General features: G+C 37.1%; 1 protein-coding gene across 1 annotated transcript in view; it reads right to left on the bottom strand.

Moving 5' to 3' along the window:
* Positions 1 to 7,841: 7,841 nt before the first annotated feature.
* The window catches only part of ITGB8 (integrin subunit beta 8), an 86,083-nt gene continuing 71,179 nt past the window's right edge, over positions 7,842 to 22,745 (bottom strand). The window contains exons 10-14 of the mRNA XM_050785401.1: positions 21,564 to 21,969; positions 18,818 to 19,043; positions 17,497 to 17,606; positions 13,837 to 14,000; positions 7,842 to 13,740 (exon numbers count right to left, since the gene is read on the bottom strand). Of these exons, the coding sequence (XP_050641358.1) occupies positions 13,618 to 13,740; positions 13,837 to 14,000; positions 17,497 to 17,606; positions 18,818 to 19,043; positions 21,564 to 21,969 (1,029 nt within the window). The 3' untranslated portion in view covers positions 7,842 to 13,617. The remainder of the gene's footprint in view (positions 13,741 to 13,836; positions 14,001 to 17,496; positions 17,607 to 18,817; positions 19,044 to 21,563; positions 21,970 to 22,745) is intronic.

Raw genomic sequence — 22,745 nt, 5'->3', positions numbered from 1 at the left:
CTGATATTATTGTTTTGCTATTTGAAAAGAAAGAAAATGGTACTTAGATATTCTGTTTCAAATTAAACTCTAACCTGTGAAGTGAGAATAGACACTTAATTAGAGTTCGGATGGACATACCAAAACTAGTACTAGACATTTATTTCCTTTAGTTTTCCTGGGAGGAGATAGGACCCAGGCCACAGTCTTATGTGTTATTAGCAGTAATATACAATGAGGACTTTTTCTGGCACAAGCCAAGCATCAGACTTCTCTCTTAAAAGTAAGGAATACATTTCAAAGCTCCTTGTGGTTCCCTTGAAGCCCCACCAAGCAGAAGGTTAGATGGAACATCTTCAGACTGTCCCCAAATAGAAGTGGAGTGGAGGCTCACAGCAGAGAGGTCTCAAAAAAATTTAAAACTATCTTCCTCTCCTCCTATCTCTTCCCTCTTTATATCCTCCATGGAGTGAGGGTCCAGAGTTCTATAGCAGATTCTCAGTACCATTTCCTTTGAACATCTGAAATTGTGGGAGGGAGGGCACACCTCACCTTCATGTCTTGGTATAACACTTAGTAGGTGCCCCAGTTGAAAGTGATGTAGGTAGAGGCCCATTCTAGCATCCCGTGCCCTTGTTGCCCACCTGATTACTGGATCTGGCAGGGATTAAAAGTAAATTTTCATGACAAATTTCTACCCTGCTAAGCTTTTTCAGGCCTATTAAATGCCCCATCAAAAATATATAAGAAATTGTGTTTTCTTGAAAAAACAAAACTTTTTGGGAAACTGTAGACAAAGTGTTTATTCATTGCTAATAATCTAAACAGAGACCAAACAAGTTAACAAATGAATATGATATTGAAATAAATAAAGGTGGAATTTTAATTTCCAGCTAGTATTATTCTATTGTCCCTGGTAAAACCTGATAATCTTCAGAAAGAACAGAAAACACCTACTGCTTAATCTCTGTGGCTTATTAATGAACAGTTCTTAGAAGAGCACTGTGATCATAGTCTGTAAATCTTTTCTCAAAAACAATCTTTGAGGGGAGGTCCTGGAGCTAACTTTATAGCACCCTCTTACTAGTAGGCCCACCTAGACTGCTGCCCGAAATGAGAGCTAGTTACTCTCTCTAGCTAAACTAGTAAACATTTGTAAGAGAAGATGGAACCTTTCATCAAAACAATTTATATCCTAAATTATGCCTTGGCCTATTTCCATTTAGTGTGTTACTAGAAAAATGGAACACATACAGACATCATAGCTCAGAAGCCTAACGTAATAGGTGCCTAGATACTTATCTTCTAGTTGGAGTATCATGGAAAATTGTGTTAGACAAAGTTATACGTTCTAGATTTATACTTTCCTTTAATCCAAGTCCCCTCTGGCTCCTCCCCACAATTATTGATTGATGATCTCTCATATTTTTCCTGGCTTTATTTTTCCAATGATGAGACACATGTATATTTTTTCCCCTGATGTTTCACTTATTCTTTGGGTCTGACTGACCCTTACACATATGTCTCTATATTTCATTTCCCTTTTGCTAGTCATTGGCACTCAGAGGGTCATTTTCCCTTTTCCAAGCCCTCATTAAAGCAGAGATACTACCAGAATAAGAACAAAATTAGTGAAAGAGACAAATTGGATGTGTGCTTATAGAATTATATATAATATATATATTATATTTATATATGTATATATTTTTATATATATATACACATATATATATTTTTTCTGAGACAGAATCTCACTGTGTCACTCAGGCTGAAGCACAGCAGAGTGATCATAGCCCACTGAAGCTTTGATCCCCTAGGCTCAAGTGATCCGCCTGCCTCAGCCTCCCGAGTGGCTGGGATTATAGGCATTTGCCACCAGCCCTGGCTAATTAAAAGAAGATTTTTTTTTTTTTTTAAGTAAGAGACAGAGTCTTGCTATGTCTCCTAGAACATTTTCGTCCCCTCAAGATCACATAAAGTTTTGTCTGGGGTGGACATAATCTGAACCCTGTTGGTCATCTGATGCTAGTTTTCACTCTTTGGAGATGGTTCTCAGGCGTCAGTGGGCATTAGGGTCACTTAAAGAGCATGTTAAAACACATTGCTGGTTTCTAATAAACTTCCAGGGGAAAAAAAGAAAAAAAAGAACAAAACAAAACAAAACACATTGCTGGGCCACAGTCCCAGAGTTTCTGATTCAGAAGGTCTGGACGGAGACCAAAAAATCTGCATTTCTACAAACTTCTAGATGATGCTGATGCTCTCAGTCTGGGAACTACCCTTTGAAACTGTGAACTTATAGATTATCTTGTATTTAATGGGAAAAATGTTAATGATAAATTAAGATTCTTTAAGTGAATAATTATCTCTCTGGACTTTAATGATGGTAGAATGAATTTTGTAATCGTAACAAAGTAAAACAGCAAGAGCATGCCAAAGCCCAATAAAGAAGGAGTTTCCCTCTCACCAGTCTAGTCTGAAATTTTTTTTCAGATCTTAAGATAACTCGTTGGAAGAAGTCAAACAGCACTGGGCCCTGAGTATGAAATAATGCACCAGCCCACATCATTGCTAAAGGATTGCCATGATGAAAGACAAGGTATCACTTGTTTTTCTTGTGCAGACCACAACTGCTTCTAATTATGATGAAAAAGTTCATATATAAATAATTACATCAAAAGTGATATTAATTATCTTTCAATTAGGTTTATTTTGATAATATTTGAAAGCATGATCATTGACCTGGTTTAAAATTTCCCAGCTTTGTCTGGTCCAATATTTTGATAAAGTTAGAATTTAGGCTAAAGGACATGGGTTGGCAAGACCAATGTGATTTGTGAGACCACATTGGGAGTTTTATCCAGTTTGGATAGAAGCCTGTAGTGTCTTTTGGAGTTGGCACGTCAACTAACTCCTTTCTTTATCACCCATATCTAGCCAGTCCCCAAGTTCTTTCAAATCTTCCTTTTAGCAATAGCTCGTATTTCCTGCCTTTCTACTTTACTACTTCCTGAAAAGCCTTTATGCTCATTTCACTGACTTTTCTTTCCCTCCCTCCCTCCCTCCCTCCCTCCCTCCCTCCCTCCCTCCTTCCTTCCTTCCTTCCTTCCTTTCCTTTCTTTCTTTCCTTTCCCTCCCTCCCTCCCTCCCTCTCTCTCTCTCTCTCTCTCCTTCTTTCCTTCTTTCCTTCTTTCTTTCTTTCTTCTTTCTTTCTTTCTTTCTTTCTTTTTTTTCTTTCTTTCTTTCTTTCTTTCTTTCTTTCTTTCTTTCTTTCTTTCTTTCTTTCTTTCTTTCTTTCTTTCTTTCTTTCTTTCTTTTTTTCTTTCTTTCTTTCTTTCTTTCTTTCTTTCTTTCTTTCTTTCTTTCTTTCTTTCTTTTTTTCTTTCTTTCTTTCTTTCTTTCTTTCTTTCTTTCTTTCTTTCTTTTTCTTTCTTTCTTTCTTTTCTTTCCTTCTTTCCTTCTTTCTTTCTTTCTTTCTCAGACGGTGTCTTGCTCTGTCGCCAGGCTGGAGTGCAGTGATGCTATCTCGGCTCACTGCAACCTCTACCTCCTGGGTTCCAGTGATTCTCCTGCCTCAGCCTCCCAAGTAGCTGGGACTACAGGTGCACACCACCAGGCCCAGCTAGTTTTTGTATTGTTAGTAGAGACAGGATTTTGCCATTTTGCCCAGACTGGTCTCGAACTACTGAGCTCAAGTGACGATCCACCCACAAAGTGCTGGGATTACAGGAGTGAGCCACTGTGCCTGGCCTCACGGACTTTTCTTTGTTACAATTTGAAATGTCTTCCTACCGTACATCAGATGCATCCAAACCTTCCCAACACAACATAAACATTTCTTTCTAACCTGGCTCCTTCTCCTCTTCATTACAAACGTACAAGTCTCCCCCAGTCAAAAATAATTTAACTAGTCCCTTCTTGTTGAATATTGCTTGATATTTTGTATCATATCCTGCTCATTCTTTTCTCAGTGAATATAAGGACTCTCAATGAATATGATTATGGCACATTTATGGGACAATATTCACCTATTAAAACAGCTATAAATCTTGACATAGATAAATGTTTGATATGTTTTTGGAAAAAAAAATCTCTTTATACCGGACTATAGATAGTATATTTCTTTCTTAGTCACAAATATAGAAATATATATATATATTTGTTTCATATATATTTAATATATATATAATTACATATATTGTTACATATGTTATATATGTACTTTTTTCCTGAAAAATATGTGGCAATGACCAACTTTGGGTGGTTGCACTAGAGTAATATTTAATTTTAATTTCTAGGTATTTTTAACCTAGATATTACGGTAAATACGCACTATCTGTATAATGCATATAAGTACATTTTACAGTAAATATGCATTATCTATATAATAGCAGTTATAAAGTGCATAGAAAAATAAAATGAAAATATGCCTACATATGAAAGTGATTGCCACTAGGGGTTTGGATTTCAATTTTTTTTTTCTTTTGAATACTTCCAAGTCTTTTACACTAGTATTAAATTGTACTTAAATTTAGTATTAGATAGCATTTAATAGCATTGAATATTTAATACTGTTAAATACTATTTGCATTTAGTGAGTATAAAAATTAATGCTTAAAATTATATTTAGTTTATGTAATTATATGTCAAACATGTTTAACTCCCAAAATACCACTTTTCTGTGCAAAACCTTTACAGTTTTCTCTTCGCCAGTAACCAAAGCTCAAAATTCTTAGCCTGGGAATCAAACTCTCCATAACTTGGGACCTGTCGGTTACTGCCTTTTGTTATCTAATGCTGTATCTCAATATGATTTCAATGTTCTTGGATGGAGTCCACACTCTTTCCTGCATTTGGTTATACTTTATCATTTCTAAAATCTCCCAGTTTACCTCCCCTTTCTTCATGTCCACAGTCACCTTTCTTGCAAGGCGAGGCCAAATGCTGTCTTCCATGGGCTTTCTCTTATTCTCCTGGCTCTCCTAACTCTGGAATCTCAGTACATTTCACGTTTTGTCATCTTAAAGGATGTTAATGTTTCCCTGTGTAGTATTTGTACACATATATCAGCTCCTCAGCTTTATTTGTTGTATATGTTTTATGGCATGTGGGGACAAAGGTTAACTTCTGATTGTTGAACTAGTGAACTCTGTGCTGACAATACATATGATCAGTTACTTGTGGAAAATAAAGCAGATCTGGGTATGAATCCTGCAGTAAGTGCAGCCATTTACTGGATGCATGCTTTCATACAAGATCCTTAACCTTTCTGTGACTTATTTTCCCTATTTGAAAAATTAAGGAAAATGGTACTTTTCACCCCTGAGGATTCAGTGACACAATTATATAAAGAAAGATTCATTGGTTACAGTACAGATTATCTGCTATAATATCAAATGCAATGGTTTAGATAAGATTGTTTTCCTACCAGAGATGTCTTGAGGTGAACAGTCAATGGCTAAAGGGGAAGCTCTAACAATTTCAGCACAAGGCTTCCTTTGCCAGGACAGCTGCTCCAGTTGTCCCAGAAAACCGAAAGGAAGAAGAGGAAGTGAGCCCCAGGACTGCACATATCACTTCCTCCTCCATCCCACTGGCCAACATTAAGTTCTGTAGCTGCTTTCAGCTACAAAGAAGTCTGGGAGTCTCAACTGTATGCTCTGCTGCAACTCAGGAGGTAGGTTCTATTACTAAAGAAGAAAGGAAGAAATGGGTCAAATAACTCTCATTAAAAAAATCAGGATTCTAAGCTTGAAAGACTGCAGTCCAAACACAATCAAGATGGGTTCTCAAAACTAAAGGCCTTGTGAAACCGCCGGTAAGTGTCCATCTGGTCTCTCTAGCACAGACCTTCTATCGAAAGATACTGTATTAGTTATCACACTGCTGATAAAGACATACCCAAGACTGGGCAATTTACAAAAATAAAGAGGTTTATTGGATTTACAAGTTCCACATGACTGGGGAGACCTCACAATTATGGCAGAAGGTGAAAGACACATTTCACATGGCGCCAGACAAGAAAAGAGCTTGTGCAGGGAAATTCCCCTTTTTAAAACCTTCAGATCTCCTGAGACTTATTCACTATCACAAGAACAGCACCGGAAAGATCTGCCCCCATGATTCAATTACCTCCCACTGGGTCCCTCCCACAACATGTGGAAATTCAAGATGAGATTTGGGTGGGGACACAGCCAAATCATACCAGGTGCATTACACCTTATCTTTTCCTTCAAACTGTTAAAAGCTCCTTAAGAACAGTTAATCTGGCCGGGCGCCGGTGGCTCACGCCTGTAATCCCAGCACTTTGGGAGGCCAAGGCGGGCGGATCACGAGGTCAGGAGATGAGACCATCCTGGCTAACATGGTGAAACCCCGTCTCTGCTAAAAAGACAAAAAATTAGCCGGGCGTGGTGGCGGGCGCCTGTAGTCCCAGCTATTCTGGAGGCTCAGACAGGAGAATGGCGTGAACCCGGGAGGCGGAGCTTGCAGTGAGCCGAGATGGCGCCACTGCACTCCAGCTTGGGCGACGAGCAAGACTCCATCTCAAAAAAAAAAGTTAATCTGTCTAAATGTTTTATTTCATTTTTAATATATCTACCTGTTGGGAACAGGCCCCAAAATCTGACCACAAACTGACCCCAAAAACTGGTCATAAAATCTCTGCAGCACTGTGACATGCTGGTGATGGACTCCATGCCAATGCTGGAAGGTTGTTGGCTTACTGGAATGAGGGCAAGGAACACCTGGCTCACCGGGGTGGAAAACTGCTTAGGCTTTTTTTTTTTTTTTTTTTTTTTTTTTTTTTTGAGGGGGAGTCTTGCTGTCTCCCAGGCTGGAGTTCAGTGGTGCAATCTCGGCTCATGGCAAGCTCCGCCTCCCAGGTTCACGCCATTCTCCTGCCTCAGCCTCCCGAGTAGCTGGGACTACAGGCGCCCGCCACCTCGCCCGGCTAGTTTTTTGTATTTTTTAGTAGAGACGGGGTTTCACCGTGTTAGCCAGGAGGGTCTTGATTTCCTGAGCCTGTGATCTGCCTGCCTCGGCCTCCCAAAGTGCTGGGATTACAGGCTTGAGCCACCGGATTACAGGTTTGAGCCACTGGCATTCTTAAACCACAAACAATAGCAGGAGCGTTCTGTGCCTTAAGGACATGTTCATGCTGCAAATAGCTAGCCAGAGCCATCCCTCTATTTCAGTCCATCCCTTTATTTCCCATAAGGAATGCTTTCAGTAAATCTTATGACTGACTGACTGTCAATAAATACCTGGGTAAATCTCTGTTCGGAGCTCTCAACTCTGAAGGCTGTGAGACCCCAGATTTCCCAAGCCACACCCTGTATTTCTGTGAGTGTCTTTAATTCCTCTAGCGCCACTGGGTTAGGGTCTCCACGACTGAGCTGATCTCAGCATCTACCACATTCTGCTTTATTCTCTTCTCTAGGGTAAGGAAAATCACAATACATGGGTATTCAATAAAATTCAATTAATTTAAGTCTGACTTTTGAGAATGTGCAATTGAAGGTTATGAATATGTTATACTTAAGGTGGTGGTAGAAGTCTGGCACGTAGAAAATGCCTATTTTAACTTTTAGCTACTTTTTTCAGGTTTTTGTCATTAGAATATTTCTTCTGTTTCTACTGCAAATAACTATCAAAAAGGAAAAGAACAACTGGGATGGGCTCCCCTGTTTACCACTGGCCCTACAATTTTCTAGGAGTAGTATCTTTTTGGAATTATGTAATGTCCTCTGCTAATGACATTGTATACATGCTATTACATTTCCTGTGGGACAAAGTACTGTTGTCTGGAAGCTTTGAGAGTAATGTAACACACAGTAAATAAAGAAGCATTTTGTGTATTCTTAGATTTTTACACTTTTATTTTAAAAGAGAATTTCATATTGATTAACACCTACTATTAAACAGAATGGTGCATTAATTAAATGCCTTGTCCTAACTGTTATAAGCTCTGTTAGAAAAATAAACATCTCACAACAAACTACAGTGTCAGCTCTTTAATAAATACATAAAACAGAAGTTAGTAGTCAATCAGAGTTATATGAACAGGTTCATAGTATATTATGTGAAAGTATCATATTCTCCAATATTCTGTATCATTTAAGACAATTTAAGTTATGTATAATTCAAAGCCAGAAATAATAAGAAATATGTTCAGTGATAACTTGCTTCTTGCTTACAGCTATATTATATTCAAATATTTAATTTAAAAATATATTCTATATTAAATTTCTTTTTACAAATGCAGTACTTGTTAGATGAAACAAAATAAGTTTTTAGGTTACTGATAAGTTTAAAACATTTCTAATTTTTTCAGAAGTTCAAGAAACCATAATGAAGTAGCTAATAAATGTAAAATAGTTTAAAAGCTATGTTAAATATACACAAAATGAATTTCTATATTAATATGTGCAAATTTATATTTTCTTATAATTTAGAATTAAAGTATTTTATACTCAATATTCATAATAAAATTTATGTACCATATTTGTCATTGTGTAGAATTCTCACGAAAATTTCACATTTATCTGTGGGAATGTGTAAAGCTGGTAAAACTTCTTTACACTAATCACACATTTTCCATCCTTGATAATTGCAGTGTTTTTTAAAAAATATTGTTGTATTAGACAATTTTTACTGAAGTAGGTTGTAGAGGCTAGAAACCTGATTAATAGAGTAGTGTTAGACAATTCTAACTGAAGTAGGTTGCAGAGGCTAGAAGAAACCTGATTAATAGAGTTAGCTTACAAAGATAAATTTTATGCAGAAAAGTATTCCAGGTAGATAAAAGAGTAGTGTCATTACTCTCAGGTTTACATTAACAGCTGCCCAGATAGCTGAACAATTATTTCATATAATTCAAATAATTTAAATGAGCAGTTTTATAACAGTCGTCACATAAGCTTGAAGTTAAAGTGATCAGAGCCAAGGGGAAAAAATCGGCAAATGATAAAGAAGAATAAAAAGGAAGAGGACTCTAGAAGAAAGTTGGTTTTCACAGCACTGATTGGTTTTATCATATTTTTCTCCTGCCATTGACACAAGACATATAAGATGCTGCAAAACCTAACTATGACAGTTCCATGTAATATTTTTCCAGTTAATTTTGTTTAAAAGTGAGATGATAATATAAAAGGATCTCATATAATAGAATAAAAGGAATAAAAATTTGTTAATGAAACGTAGACATACCCAACCATTCTTGTTAGTTAAGTTAGGGTTTGCTGAAATCATTCGCACTCACGTAAAGTATAAATGGGGCCTGAAAGAGCTTTTGTAAACTCAAGATGTGCGGGATCTGAGCTGCTAATCAGTTAGGCTCCATGTTGAGTTGTGTGTGTCTCAATTTTCCTGAAATTTTGGCTTCATATGTTATCATAAATGGGCTCTCAAATCTTTATAAGAAAACAAAATTCCCCTAGACCCATAAACCTTTAGGTAAAGTTGGATTAGTGTATTATTTATTCAAGCATAATTTTAAACACTGCATCTGAAGTGCCAGCAATTGCAAGAAGTGTCACAATTTCAGAGATGTTAAATTGAAAAAGTGATGTCTTGGAATCAATGAAATATAAATATGGATGTGTATAATCAGTTATACATAAAATTTGCTATAGAGGAATTATAAAAGAGAAGGAAAATTATCTGAAAGAATGTTAGCTATATCTCAGTGGTCTACATTGCCTAAAATGGAGTTCTTAAGGTCAATATAAATAAGGATAGTTGTAAATTAAATATTGAGTCAACATAACAGAATGCAATATGCACCTGATTGAGCTCCCATGTAACTGTATTTCACTTGATACTTTTATGAAAACATATACATTCCAAATCCTTCAAAATGAAAAGAAGCTCAAACAGTTGTGAAAATTTAGAATTCTTACATTTTAATGGGTCTGTCTTTGTTCAGGGGCATAGACTCAAATGAGCTTTAAGGTCAATTAAAGGTGTCTGGAAATGAAGAACTTCATTATACCATTAAATTCAGTTCTTTTTCACTATTAGGTTTATTAAGCTTGAAGCTTTAGAAAATCTCTCAGGAAGAGTGAGTGGAAAAAACAGGAATAAGAAAAGAAAGAATAAGCCTTTGAGTGTAATCTACTCTACCAGGTTCTAGGAGGAATATAATTCTACAGAGAAAATTCTTCATAGTCTATCATAATACATTTCAGTGTCTGATGGCTGACTGTTGTCTTACATAAGGACATCTTCAATGGATATTAAGTAAATATTACAAATATATTTCAGATTTATTCTTTGAAGTATTGCATCTCATGTATCCACGAACTTTAATGTTGAGTTTTGGAAAATTGCTTCCAGAGATATCTATTGTGTTTAACCTTATATTCTTTTTTTTTGTTGTTATTTTAATAAACCAAAGATAAACTGAACATTTAAGACATAATCAGAATTTTAGTGAATTTTTAAGTCTTCCAGAAAAGTCTATGACTTAATAAATATTAGCAAGTTTCCAAAAATATAACAAATGTTTATAAATACATGTGCACTGCAGTGCAATGGTGTCCCCAGAGAAATAAAATGCATAACAAAGCAAATGTTATGTTGTAGTGTATGTATGGCACATTTATAAATCATTACATACTTTAGGACACAAAAATGCTGCAGTACTAAAAGTGTTGTTCAAGTTCTCAATTCTGTTAACGATTTAAAATTTCATTAATTGTGTTTAATATCAATGAATCTCAAAAGGCTCCTGTGGCCACATTAGTTGAAAATAGACTCTATTTACATAAATTATTTAACCTAAGAGTACCCTGTGTTCCCTTACCATTTAATTAATTCTAACTAGTCAAATATTAATTCTCATCTCACAAATCATTACCCAGGAAGATATCAATTATTCAAGTAAAATATAAGCCCTACAATCTTTAAAAATTAGCTTTTTAAGTAAAAACAAAAAAAGTAAGCACAAGACTTCGCAAGCATAACCACAATCATCGTCTAACAGTGAGTTGCCTACAAGGAAGTTTGCCCCTTCCTATGGTAACAGCCTTGGTCCACTATAAAGTTAGTGCAAACAAGTGAGGGTGTAAAAAAATATAAACCCTTGATTTTTAAGGATTTCATTTTGTTATACTCTTTTAGATAATTCATTCCATATGGGAATGTGTTTATTGTTCATAAACATCATAATGTTTGTTTCAAAAATTGTCGTCATCTTAATTAATGGCTATCTTACACTTTTTTCTTTTGGAGGGTTGTCAGGCATCCGTCCATTTTCCTTTTTAAGAAGAATGTTATGTGTATTAGGATACTAAATCCAATTTTTACATTATTTTTAGTGATCAAAGGTTTCTTATACAAGTGACTCACAGTACTGAACTATGTCAATCTCTCGTTTGAGGAAGGAAGTGCAATTCAAGTTAGCATTGAAATTGCTTGGCTGTAGAGGACATCTAATAGAGCTGCTGTGTTTATTGACCCCAGAACAACTTATTATAGGTTTTTCAGTTCTCTTTAGGGTAGAAAATGAGATGGGGTTAGTCTTCATCAAATTGCCAATATCCAGTACTTTAACTCAAGTGCTGGAAGACAGCAAATCTTGGAAGTTAATTATAAAAAGATATTTTAAATAGATTCTTTTGTTGTCATGGGCAAAACTGTGTATCCACACAGGACTGTTAGACTGCTAGCCAATAAAATCAGACTAAGTCCATAGGGATAAGGTAAGTGTAAAGAAATTTCCACTGGGGAAGACAAGGCTCATGGCCCGTGTATCAAGGTCTCAAGCTGAGCACTGGAGAACTCCAGGGAACACTGTTCATATAGGCTATGGTACGAAGGAATTCCCTTGTAGGTGCGCCATGCTTCAGTCTCTTAAGAAGTTGATTAGCATGAAAGACTGGAAGCTGATTATGGACAATTAGGTTTGAGTTATTCTTTTCTATTTTGCTTTGAGCTTTCCTCATACACTTAAGACTTGAGTAAATCACATTGAAAAACATTTGCCAATTGAATATTTTAAAGATTCAAGAGGTAGCATGATATTGTGCAATGAACACTGGCCTGGCAATGAGAAGATAGAAACTCCTTTCCAATGTGGCCACTTTATCAGTTGAGTGTTTTTTGAGAAATCATTTAAGTTTTCTGAGGTTCAGTTCCCCAACTCACTAAAAAGGAGAATTAGCAGCCTGACATGGTGGCTCATGCCTGTAATCCCAACACTCTGGGAGGCCGAGGAGGGTAGATCACCTGAGGTCAGGAGTCTGAGATCAACCTGTCCAACATGGCAAAACCCCATCTCTACTAAAAATACAAAAATTAGCTGGGCATGGTGGTGGATGCCTGTAATCCCAGCTACTCAGGAGGCTGAGGCAGGAGAATTGCTGGAACCCGGGAGGCAGAGGTTGCAGTGAGCCCTGATCATGCCATTGCACTCCAGCCTGGGTGACAAGAGTGAAACTCCATCTCAAAAAAAAAAAAAAAAAAAAAAAAAAAGCTTATTTCTAAGATATCTAAGATATCATCTATTCTCCTCCAATTTTATACTTTTATGGATTCTGGCAAGAAGGGTTGGAGTGATTCCGGGAGAGAACATCCTTAGGCTGCCTTGAAGAGAAAAGATAATATAGCTTTTCATTTAAAAAACGCTGATATCTACTTGCAATCGAAATCTAAGAAAACATTCAAAATGTGGTACTTTGCTTGAGGCAGAATTTCTAAACATCTTGTGAATTAATGATCAGGTAAATGAAATGGCCAAACAATCCCTTCAGTTTACCAGGTAAGAAGATACAAAACTCCACACCTGTGCACAATGAAGCTATTCAGATTTTGATGGTACTTTACAGTGTCCCCTATTAACATTCAGCTTTTAAAACCAGTATTCTGATAAAGTGACATTGTATTATTAGTTTTTTATGGCAGTAGTAACTTAGCACTTAATTAATCCAGTCATCTGTGACATATATAAACTTATCCTGTAAAAAAGAAAACAAAACATAAAGGCAAAGAGGAGAGAATGCTGGAATTAGTATCCATCTTGTAAAAAGAAGCAAACCATAAAAACACATGCATAAAACTACACACTTTAAAAAGCAATAATCTTTTAAGATTAAGGTTTTATCTGTCCACCTCTTGAAAGAATGAAACATGAATCATTTACTCATCTAGCTGTTCTTGTCTATTCAACCACCAACTGTTGAAGTGTTTGGCAACCTTAGAATATACTTGCCAGATTATTTTTTTCCTCGCATGTCCAGTGCAGGGATTACTGTACCCTTGTAGTGACACAATGCTAAACTGTCTCACAGCATTGTTCTCTCTGGGAAGTGTAGGGATAACAGGTACCTGTAAAGTGTAATCAGTGCTCTTCAGAGGATCTACATTCTATGCTGATCTAAATAAGTTATATATTACAGTAAAGTGCTACAATGACACTAGTCTCAAACAGTAGTAAGACACATTTTTCTCTGAAAAAGTCAGCAGCTATGTGAGTCACATCATGATGAGGATGCTTGTCAGTCTTCGTTCGAGTATACAACCAGCAACTGGCATGACCGTGAGCAATTTGTCTCCTCCTGTGACTTTTAAAATTATAATCTTTAGGAGCAATGATTAAGAATTCCAGTTTCCCATTAAGTATTTAAAAATCTTTTTTTAGAAGTTGCACCTGAAAGTTTCATGAGCATTTAATTTGCTGATATCCATTTTTATTTCTTCAGGCTTCTCACGTCGGTAGGTTACTGCTCTTGTGCAAACACTTTGCAGAATCAACTTATCCTTAATGCAGAAGAAATATTATTATTAACTAAGGGCCTAAATATTGTAACTAGGCAATAACATACTGTTAGCAATTCTTTTTTAGAATTCACTGACCTTTTTTGAGGCTGACACTCTGTAATCTGACGAGGACTTAATTTTGTTACTATTCCATTGTAGTATCACCTGTCTAATGATAAGGACTTTAAGCAACCCAATCAAGAATGTAACTATGAAAATGATGAAAAATATTCTCAAGTAGCTTGGGCTGGAGAAACATTCTGTAATGAAGCAAACAAATAAATGGATTAAAAATTGGAATAAGTAAATCAAAACAGTCTATCACGTAAATGATGTTCACGCCTCAATTAATAGTGCCAAAGATATTTGCAAATCTACATTTTCAAATCAGGGGATTGAAATTACCTTTGATTCAGAAACAGTAAGCTCTCTAATTTTTCTTGCACGTTTATTGTGAAAATATTTTCAATAGACAACCCTCCTTTGGAGAATAGCCATGATTAAGGTATTCAATCATATTATTCCTTTGCAGCTTGATTCTTTAATTGTATTAACTGTTATATGTCCATGTCCCATAACCAAGCATAATTTAATCCAAGACAGAAAGAGGAATAGTTTTTGTGGTGTGTACGGTTGATCACTAAAGGGAAAATAGGATTTCAAAAAATTATTGAGCCATTCTGGGCCTTAGGATATATTTCTCTTGTTATGCTTCGTCTTCATTTGTTCCACGCCAGTAATGGAAAATAAAGTAAACATCTGCAAAAACTAAAATCAAAACTACTCTAATAGGTAAATAAATATTTCTTCAGAAATTGAAGTGTAAATTTTCATTATTATTATACATGGCTTCTCCAGGAAATAGGAGTGTCCCATTTGGGATCACATGAAAATGTCATTCTTCATTTTTCATTAATTTACTTTTTACTTGTCGTTAACTACACCTATTCCATTTGCCTCTAAAAATGCACTGTGTATTTTAAGAACAAATAATACTTAGGACAAATAATTACTAGCTGGAAAAAGAAATGTTGTGTTAAGAGGAGGGACATGCTAGATCTCGTTTTAGCACCAGATCTTTGGCACACCTTCATTGCCAAAGATCTGGTGCTTAAAAGTCTACAGACTCTGTTGTTGCCAGAGGCATTACCCTAATCTAAGAGGAATATGGTTACACAATAGGCAAGTATTCCATAGAACTAACTCACCAGCTGCCCCAGATTAATAAAATTACTTTGTGGCTAAAGAGGCATGTGTGCCCCCACCCGTTCTCCAAGGTTTGGGGACCTCATCCAAAGTTCCGATGGCCACTAGGGTGGTGACCTGCTAAGGCTTAGCATAGTGCACCTCCCAACCAATCCTGGCTGATTTGGGTCTGAATTTCCAGTGAGGACTAAGCATGTTTTTGAATAAGGCCAAGCTCGGTGATAAGGGAAAGGGTTCCTCTCAAGCGAGAAGACTTAATTAAGCCTGTGTGTGTGTGTGTGTGTGTGTGTGTGTGTGTGTGTGAGAGAGATAAGGTACTTTGAAAGAAAGGTCAAAGGCTATCCCAGTGCTACAATTGGAATGGAAACACCAAATGCCAGTGTAGGTCCCTGTTGCTACAGGTCTCACAGAGAGAGAATCCAAAATATTCTGCTCAAAGGTGGTGTCTTTTGAGGCTTCTACAGTGACTTTGGGTTCATAACACACATGCCTTCTGTTCTGACAGATTGTCATTTCCTTTGGTTGATTTAGGACTACTCAATCAGCTAAGCAGATCCTCAGGGGGGCGCCCGGCTTGATTCCACTTAGTGGCTTCTCGCCTGGTGGGAGCTCAGCCAGAGAGCCTGAAAGAACAGCCTTTAAGTGCGACTGAGTGGATAGATAATAGAGGTGCCTAACAAATGCCCTTTCCCTCTCCTTGCACAATAGTTGTGAAGGGGAGGGGCGGCCCCTAGCTACTGACACATTTTGGAAATATTTCTAATAGGTTACAACAGAGGGCATCTTCGGAGCTCAAATCTGCATGCATATTGAAATGCTATGAGTGGTCAAACATTCATGCCTAGCCTATACTTTCCTTAGTTTAGGTCAGGCCAGGACTTTTCCTAAGGAGCTTTAAGGGAATACTTTTTGTAACAACACTTAAGTCAAAGTAGTGTTTACTTAACATAATAAATGACATGTTGATAGTAAGGCCTTATTTATTAGAAAGGCACTTGGCTTTCTGGAGTGATTGCTGCAGCTCCAGCTGGCAGCACATGGGGCTCTTTTCAGAGCCAAGTTCATTATGGGCTAAGATCAGTGTGGATGTGAGGGAAAAAGGAAACAACACTCTGGAGAAAGTTTATTCTTTTGTGCAGTCTCTCTAAGAGCTGGAGTTTTTCCTACAGGTTGGAGAGACTTGAAATCATAGTTGCAATAGGAATGTTTTAATAAAGATATAATTTCAAGGTTAGTTTCTAATGCATGTGGAGGTCCACACCTTACCCCTGTGCAAAGTAGGGTTCTGGGTTCTAAATAACTTTTTGTTTTGTTTTGTTTTGCTTTTTTTTTTTTTAAACAGCTTTATTAAGTATCATTGATATACAAAAACTGCACATGTTAATGTATACAATATAACGAGTTTACGATTCAGTTTTTTAAATCTCCCAAAGATGGTACCCTGTAACCACTGAGTGTGCTTGCTATGGTGTGGCTGAGTGGTTAGGTTTCCCGTCTCATCTACACAGCTGAATTCCCATGCAATGTACTTCCATGGAAAGGCATCCAAATAAATTGGCTGTCAAGTCCTCAGTGAACCAGAAATATGAGTTCCCCATGTAGACTCATTTCACTAAGAGATGAAGTCTACTGAGCCATAATTTTCCTTCATAATTCAAACTTGCTTCCAGTTCTGAACTTCATCATGTCTAATCAATATTTGCTTTCATGTTTCAGGTGAAGCCAAAAAATTCTAAGTAAAAATGATCTGCTTTTACAAAATATGTAACTTGAAAAGTGCCATTCCTTCCTGGTGCTTTTCATTTTGATAAAAATATAGCTTAAGAATGAATGATCATAAATGTGATGTAATGAAAAGGGTATGGAAGTTTTAGTTTGAAGATCTTGGTCTAAGACATGTATCTTAACATTACTAGTTAAGAGATAGCAGCACTCATACAAAAATTTCCCTGAACCTCAGTTTCCCCATCTGTAAAATGGAGATTATACCAATCTCAAAGAGTTGTATGACATTAAATGAGCCAGTGAACATGAAGGAAGTATCTAAGGTAGAAGACGACACATAAACACATATTTATTATTGTTATAAAGAATAAAGCAATGTTTTTTAAAATTTAATTCAAAATTTAAAAATAAAGCCCTCAGTCCTCTCTCTCTCTTTTTGTTTTTTTAAACAGGGTTTCGCTCTTGTTGCCCAGGCTGCAGTGCAATAGCACGATCTCAGCTCGCTGCAACCTCCACCTCCCGGATTCAAGCGATTCTCCTGCCTAAGCCTCCTGAGTAGCTGGGATTACAGGCACCAGCCACCACAGCCGACTGATTTTGTATTTTTAGTATAGATGGGGGTTTCACCATGTTGGCCAGGCTGGTCTCGAACTCCTGACCTCAGGTGATCCACCAGCCTTGGCCTCCCAAAGTGCTGGGACTAAAGGTGTGAGCCACCACACCCGGCCCGGTCCTTTCTTTAGCATGGTTACTTATGGGTCTTTTGGAGGAAGATCATCCTCTACAGACACTATTCTGTGCTTTGATTATTAAGCTTTGGCCTACCTGAAGTTTGGTCGACATAATGCTGTTGTTCCATGAGAGCACATGAGGTTTTGCACTGATCAAGTATAGCCTGAGACAAATTGTGAGGGTGAAGGCATTGCACACAATTCCTGCAAGGGGAAAGAGAAGTGAAAATATTTATTCTTTAAAAAGGTGGTAGACTATAATATTTTCCACAAGAAAACAAAACACAAAATAACAATGCAGAAACAAATCAAATTTTGATTATGTTCATTAGAAATTACACCATCATTACATTGAAGGATTGCATTTCCAAATGATTTAAATAAATTACCATGCATAATTCTAAAAAACTTACTTGCGCTACTAATCTGAGAAAGTCAATGGTTTAAAATGCTGAATAAAACAAACTGGAAGTTACAGTGATGTTTAGATTAGTAGACTTTGTGCAGATCTCAAATTGTTACTGAAATATTTATTGGCACAAAAGAGTAATGTCACCTTCATTTAACATATCACCTTTCATTTATAGATCACTTATTTCTAGGGTGTGTCACGGACACCATTGTTCTTTATCATTAAAATATTAAAAATAAAACATAGCAGTAACAGCTAGCATTCTATGATTGCCATGCATCAAGTACAAAGGTGAGTTTTTTTATATGAATCATTTGATTCTTTCACAGAAATATAGCAAGGTATTATTACTATCCTCACTTTTGATATCAGGAAACTGAGGCACAGAAAATTGTAACAACTTGTCCTAGATCACTCTATTACTAAATAGTATGCTGGGCAGCAGGCAACCTCTAATTTCCAAAAAGCTAAGGTAGTGAGTGTCCAGATTTATTCCAATGCTTCCACAGCTATCCAGGGGTCAAAGATTTGAATTTAAGTCTTCTAATTCATAGCATTTCTCATTTAATTCTTTTTTAGCGTGCTGGTCACAATGTATCCAGCAACGTTTAAGATTAAGGAAGTGGCCGGGCGCGGTGGCTCAAGCCTGTAATCCCAGCACTTTGGGAGGCCGAGGCGGGCGGATCACAAGGTCAGGAGATCGAGACCACAGTGAAACCCCGTCTCTACTAAAAATACAAAAAAAAAATTAGCCGGGCGCGGTGGCGGGCGCCTGTAGTCCCAGCTACTCAGGAGGCTGAGGCAGGAGAATGGCGGGAACCCGGGAGGCGGAGCTTGCAGTGAGCCGAGATCGCGCCACTGCACTCCAGCCTGGGCAACAGCGTGAGACTCCGTCTCAAAAAAAAAAAAAAAAAAAAAAAAAAAAAAAAGATTAAGGAAGTCAGAACAAAAAAGGACAAAAGTAGCTATTCTTTGTGTATGTTTGGAATCAGAGAAATCATACCAGTTTTCCTTGCAGGCCGTATGACAGGTGGGGCAGTGTTCACAGAAGCGGCCGATGCTCCTGGGATCGGTGCACTCACACCTTCCACACACACACGTGCCTCTTCCACTGCACACTTGGCCCTTTGAATTGACACAGTGCTGGGCTGCTGCTGAAGGGCACTGGCACCGATCTCCCTCCCAGCCACTGAAGCATTGGCATCTGCCTGCTTCACACTCTCCATGCCCTGTGAGGAAGACACCGCAGGACCTACGTTATCTGGATCACTGACTTTGTAAAGAATTTTCAACCATGGATTCCTGTATCATCTCCATGGAAACGCACTGACAGTCCAATGAATGGAAACAACATCACTTTTTCGTTGGTCTGACACAAACAGTGTTGGATTTAGGAGGATCTGTTTTCAAAACTGTTCTACTGTAGATAATCTCCCCATGTTAATGCACTCTCCTAATAAGCTTGAAGGGCACCCCTGCTTCAGTGGCTGCCAGACTACTTGAATGTCATCGCATATTCAGTTTTACATTAAAAACACACACATATCAAGAAACTGCAAAGGCCGAAGTAATGTTAACTCCCTGACTTGAAGTTAGAAAAAATACAGGTATTTGATTAATGGCTTCCATCACCTATTCTCTCAGTCTTCTGATGTTGCTGAAGGCCTAGGATAACTTTACAGGACTGTGAAGCAAACCTTTCTAGTGCTTCAGTACTGCTAATGCCATGTTTAAAGATCAGATTTCTTGGGAAGTTGAACAAATGCTTTCACATCCTCAGTGCATTATTTAGTAAGTTAGCAGGGCAGATCCTCCTCTATCCTGTGAGCTGTTCTTAGATGGTAAATGAAAAAAAGAAAGAAAGATGGTGTGTGTGTGGTGGGGGAGCATTTATGCATGTGGGGTGAAGAAAACACAGTTACACAGAGTTAAATGGATTTTAGACAGAAAAAGTGTCCAAAACTTAATATGCCAGTGTGCACTAGAAATTGTCAAAAGGAAGTACATTTCACATGATTATATAGGAATTCTGAAGCTTATCTAGCCACAAACCAACCTTCCTCTTTTCTCCCTCTCGCCCTCCCTGCCTCCTTTCCTTTCTCCTTCCTTCCCTCCCTTCCTTCCTTCTATCTCTCTCCCTTCCTTTCCTTTCTTAGCTCCCTCTCTCTCTTCTTTTACTGCTGAGCACCTCACAGGATAATTGTTCCACAGATTCTACTGTAGGACCAGCTCAATTTGCTAAGTGTAAAACTAATGAAGTCCAGGCCAGACAAATGTCGGTCAAGCCCTGTGTGCTGTGCAAGCTTATGCTGAATCCTCGCCAGCAGGCCTGTGAACATGTGTTTTTATTCCCAAAGGAGACTAGTGGAGAAAGTACATGTCAGTTACAGTCTGCACTTACACAGAAACAATTCAAAGCAGATTTTCAACTGCTTGTGGGTCAGTAGTATCATACTCATATAGAAAAGCTAGTACACTAGATATTTTACTGCAGGGACTGGGACAAATACTCAAATGTATTTGAAACTCTCTTGAGAGATTGACAGTTGTGGGACGTGACTTCAGAAAATTCTTTCTCTTCACTGTAAAATAATATTTTTCCTCCCTGTAAAATATGGTAGACAACTGCTGGTTCATTCTAAAGTCATCTATAATCCATCCTACCCATGATGTCAGTTACAGTTGAATACATGTTTGTATATATATTAAAATATTCTATGTATGTTATAGAAAAAAAGACAATTTCCACTGCACATTTAGGTGATACAGGCCAAATTTTCAGCTTAGACTAGATTGCACCATTTATTTTTTATAGGTTTGTTGCATCCCATATGCTTATGATGATGTTTCCATTCATCAATAATTTAACAAATATTTATTTACTAAAATACAGATACTAAAAAGATGTTTTTCTCAACGAGTAAATTTAGCATATTGTCACAGGAAAATTATCACAGAACGCAGATGACAGGTAATTTATTTAATTCACTTAAAAATGGTATTTTGTTTTAGTTTGCAAATGTTGATTAGATTTTCTGGAATCTAACCTGTAGGTGGCAGTAAATTGAATAGCCCAAGAGTAATCTTGGTGTTTTTATTTTAATTTATTTTATGTTTAAAATTTGGTCTGTGTGTGGCCTCAAGGATGAATCTTTTAGATTACTTAGTAAGGAAGTATTTTCTTGAAGAATGCTGTCCTTTGGCAGTTTCGTTGCTGGTGGTGGCCCAAAATAAACTGGAGAGGCTTAAATTACTGCCAGCTTAGAATACCATTTATAATAATGCATTAAAGATTTTCATATGAATGAAAAATATACTCTTATACCTCACTCCCCATCATCCTGACAGAAATAAAAACCTATGTGCAAGTTGGAGGGAGTGACCATTTACCAGAATGAATCAGATCCTTCTAGAAGAATACTCTGATTCTTCTAGAAAATGTGTCGGATATCATCAGCATTTCCTTTTCTGGTATATTTCTTTCCAAGATCAAGGAAAGCATGAGAATAACAATTAATTTTAGGTTTTTATTTTGAAGCATTTCCTGTATAAAATAGGTTAAAATATAAATATCAAAATCACATACTATGAATCTGTTGCCATGCCCTAATTTCATGGACGATGAAACTTTGAATAACAAATTCAGATTCAATTTTGCTAATTTGTAAAGATGTGATTTAAAGATACTTTAACATCTATGCTGGTGTGATAGTGACAAGTAAAAGCTGCCTGTGTATATTTATACTCACCAGCACACAGATTTCCATGGTGATATGGACAAGAAAAGTCATCCTTTTCACAATATTTTCCATACACTTTTCCAAGCTTAATTTTGTGACATGAACATTTCCCACAAACACAAACTCCTCGACCACTGCAAACAGGTTGATCCTTGTGTGACTTGCAACTCTCAGAAGAAAACTGATCTTCATCAAAATGACATTTATTCTCATCACACTGGAAGCACTTGGAATCTAGAAAAGTTTCATCTACACACTTTCCTTTAGGTCCTCTGTTGTCCTCACACTGACAGCTGCAGTTTCTGTGTATATGAATTTTAGCGGTTTCATTAAAACCAATAGGTTTGATTATTGCATAGTTTTTTCCTCCTGTGACATCACATTTTTTCATTGTAACTGTTACATTGAAAAGAACCTAAATTTAGGAGGAAAAAGGAAATATATTTACATACCTTAATTATTTTTATTACTAATATTATATCTGTTAATAACTGAATTGATAAGAGACCATCTTAGAGAAATTAAAAATATTTGTAAAATAAACACATGTAATCACTTTCATATACATGCAACATCTCTTTTTAATGTCATTTATTCTCCAACTAATGAACTTGAGAGTTAAAGAATATAATGACTGCTAATCCCTATATTGCATCATTAAATAGACTTGAGTGCAAGCCTTTTTGAAGCGTCTACCCCATCACTGATGATTAATTTCTTAGCAAACATAAGAAAGAATAGACCGTTTTCTAAATTCAGCCATTAAAATGTGGGGTATTGAATATTTGACACTAGAGATAGATCACATAAACCAAAGTAAAGGGCTTCTGCTCTACTGGTTTAAAACCCTGAGATGAGACCTGGCGCGGTGGCTCACACCTGTAATCCCAGCACTTTGGGAGATCGAGGGAGTTGGATCACCCGAGGTCAGAAGTTCGAGATCGGCCTGGCCAACATGGTGAAAACCCATCTCTGCTAAAAATTCAAAAATTAGCTGAGTGTGGTGGCATGAACCTGTAGTCCTAGCTACTTGGGAGGGAGGCTGAGGCAGGAGAATCACTTGGATTGCAGTGAGCCGAGATCGCACCACTGCACTACAGCCTCAGTGACACAGCGAGACTCCGTCTCATAAATAAATAAATAAATAAAAGATTTTAAAAACCCTGAGGTAAGATGTTCAAATGAACAATT

Source organism: Macaca thibetana, chromosome 3, assembly GCF_024542745.1.
Source record: "Macaca thibetana thibetana isolate TM-01 chromosome 3, ASM2454274v1, whole genome shotgun sequence".
Taxonomy (NCBI): Eukaryota; Metazoa; Chordata; class Mammalia; order Primates; family Cercopithecidae; genus Macaca; species Macaca thibetana.
Note: the sequence above shows the minus strand (reverse complement) of the source record. Positions and strands in the feature narration are given on the sequence as shown.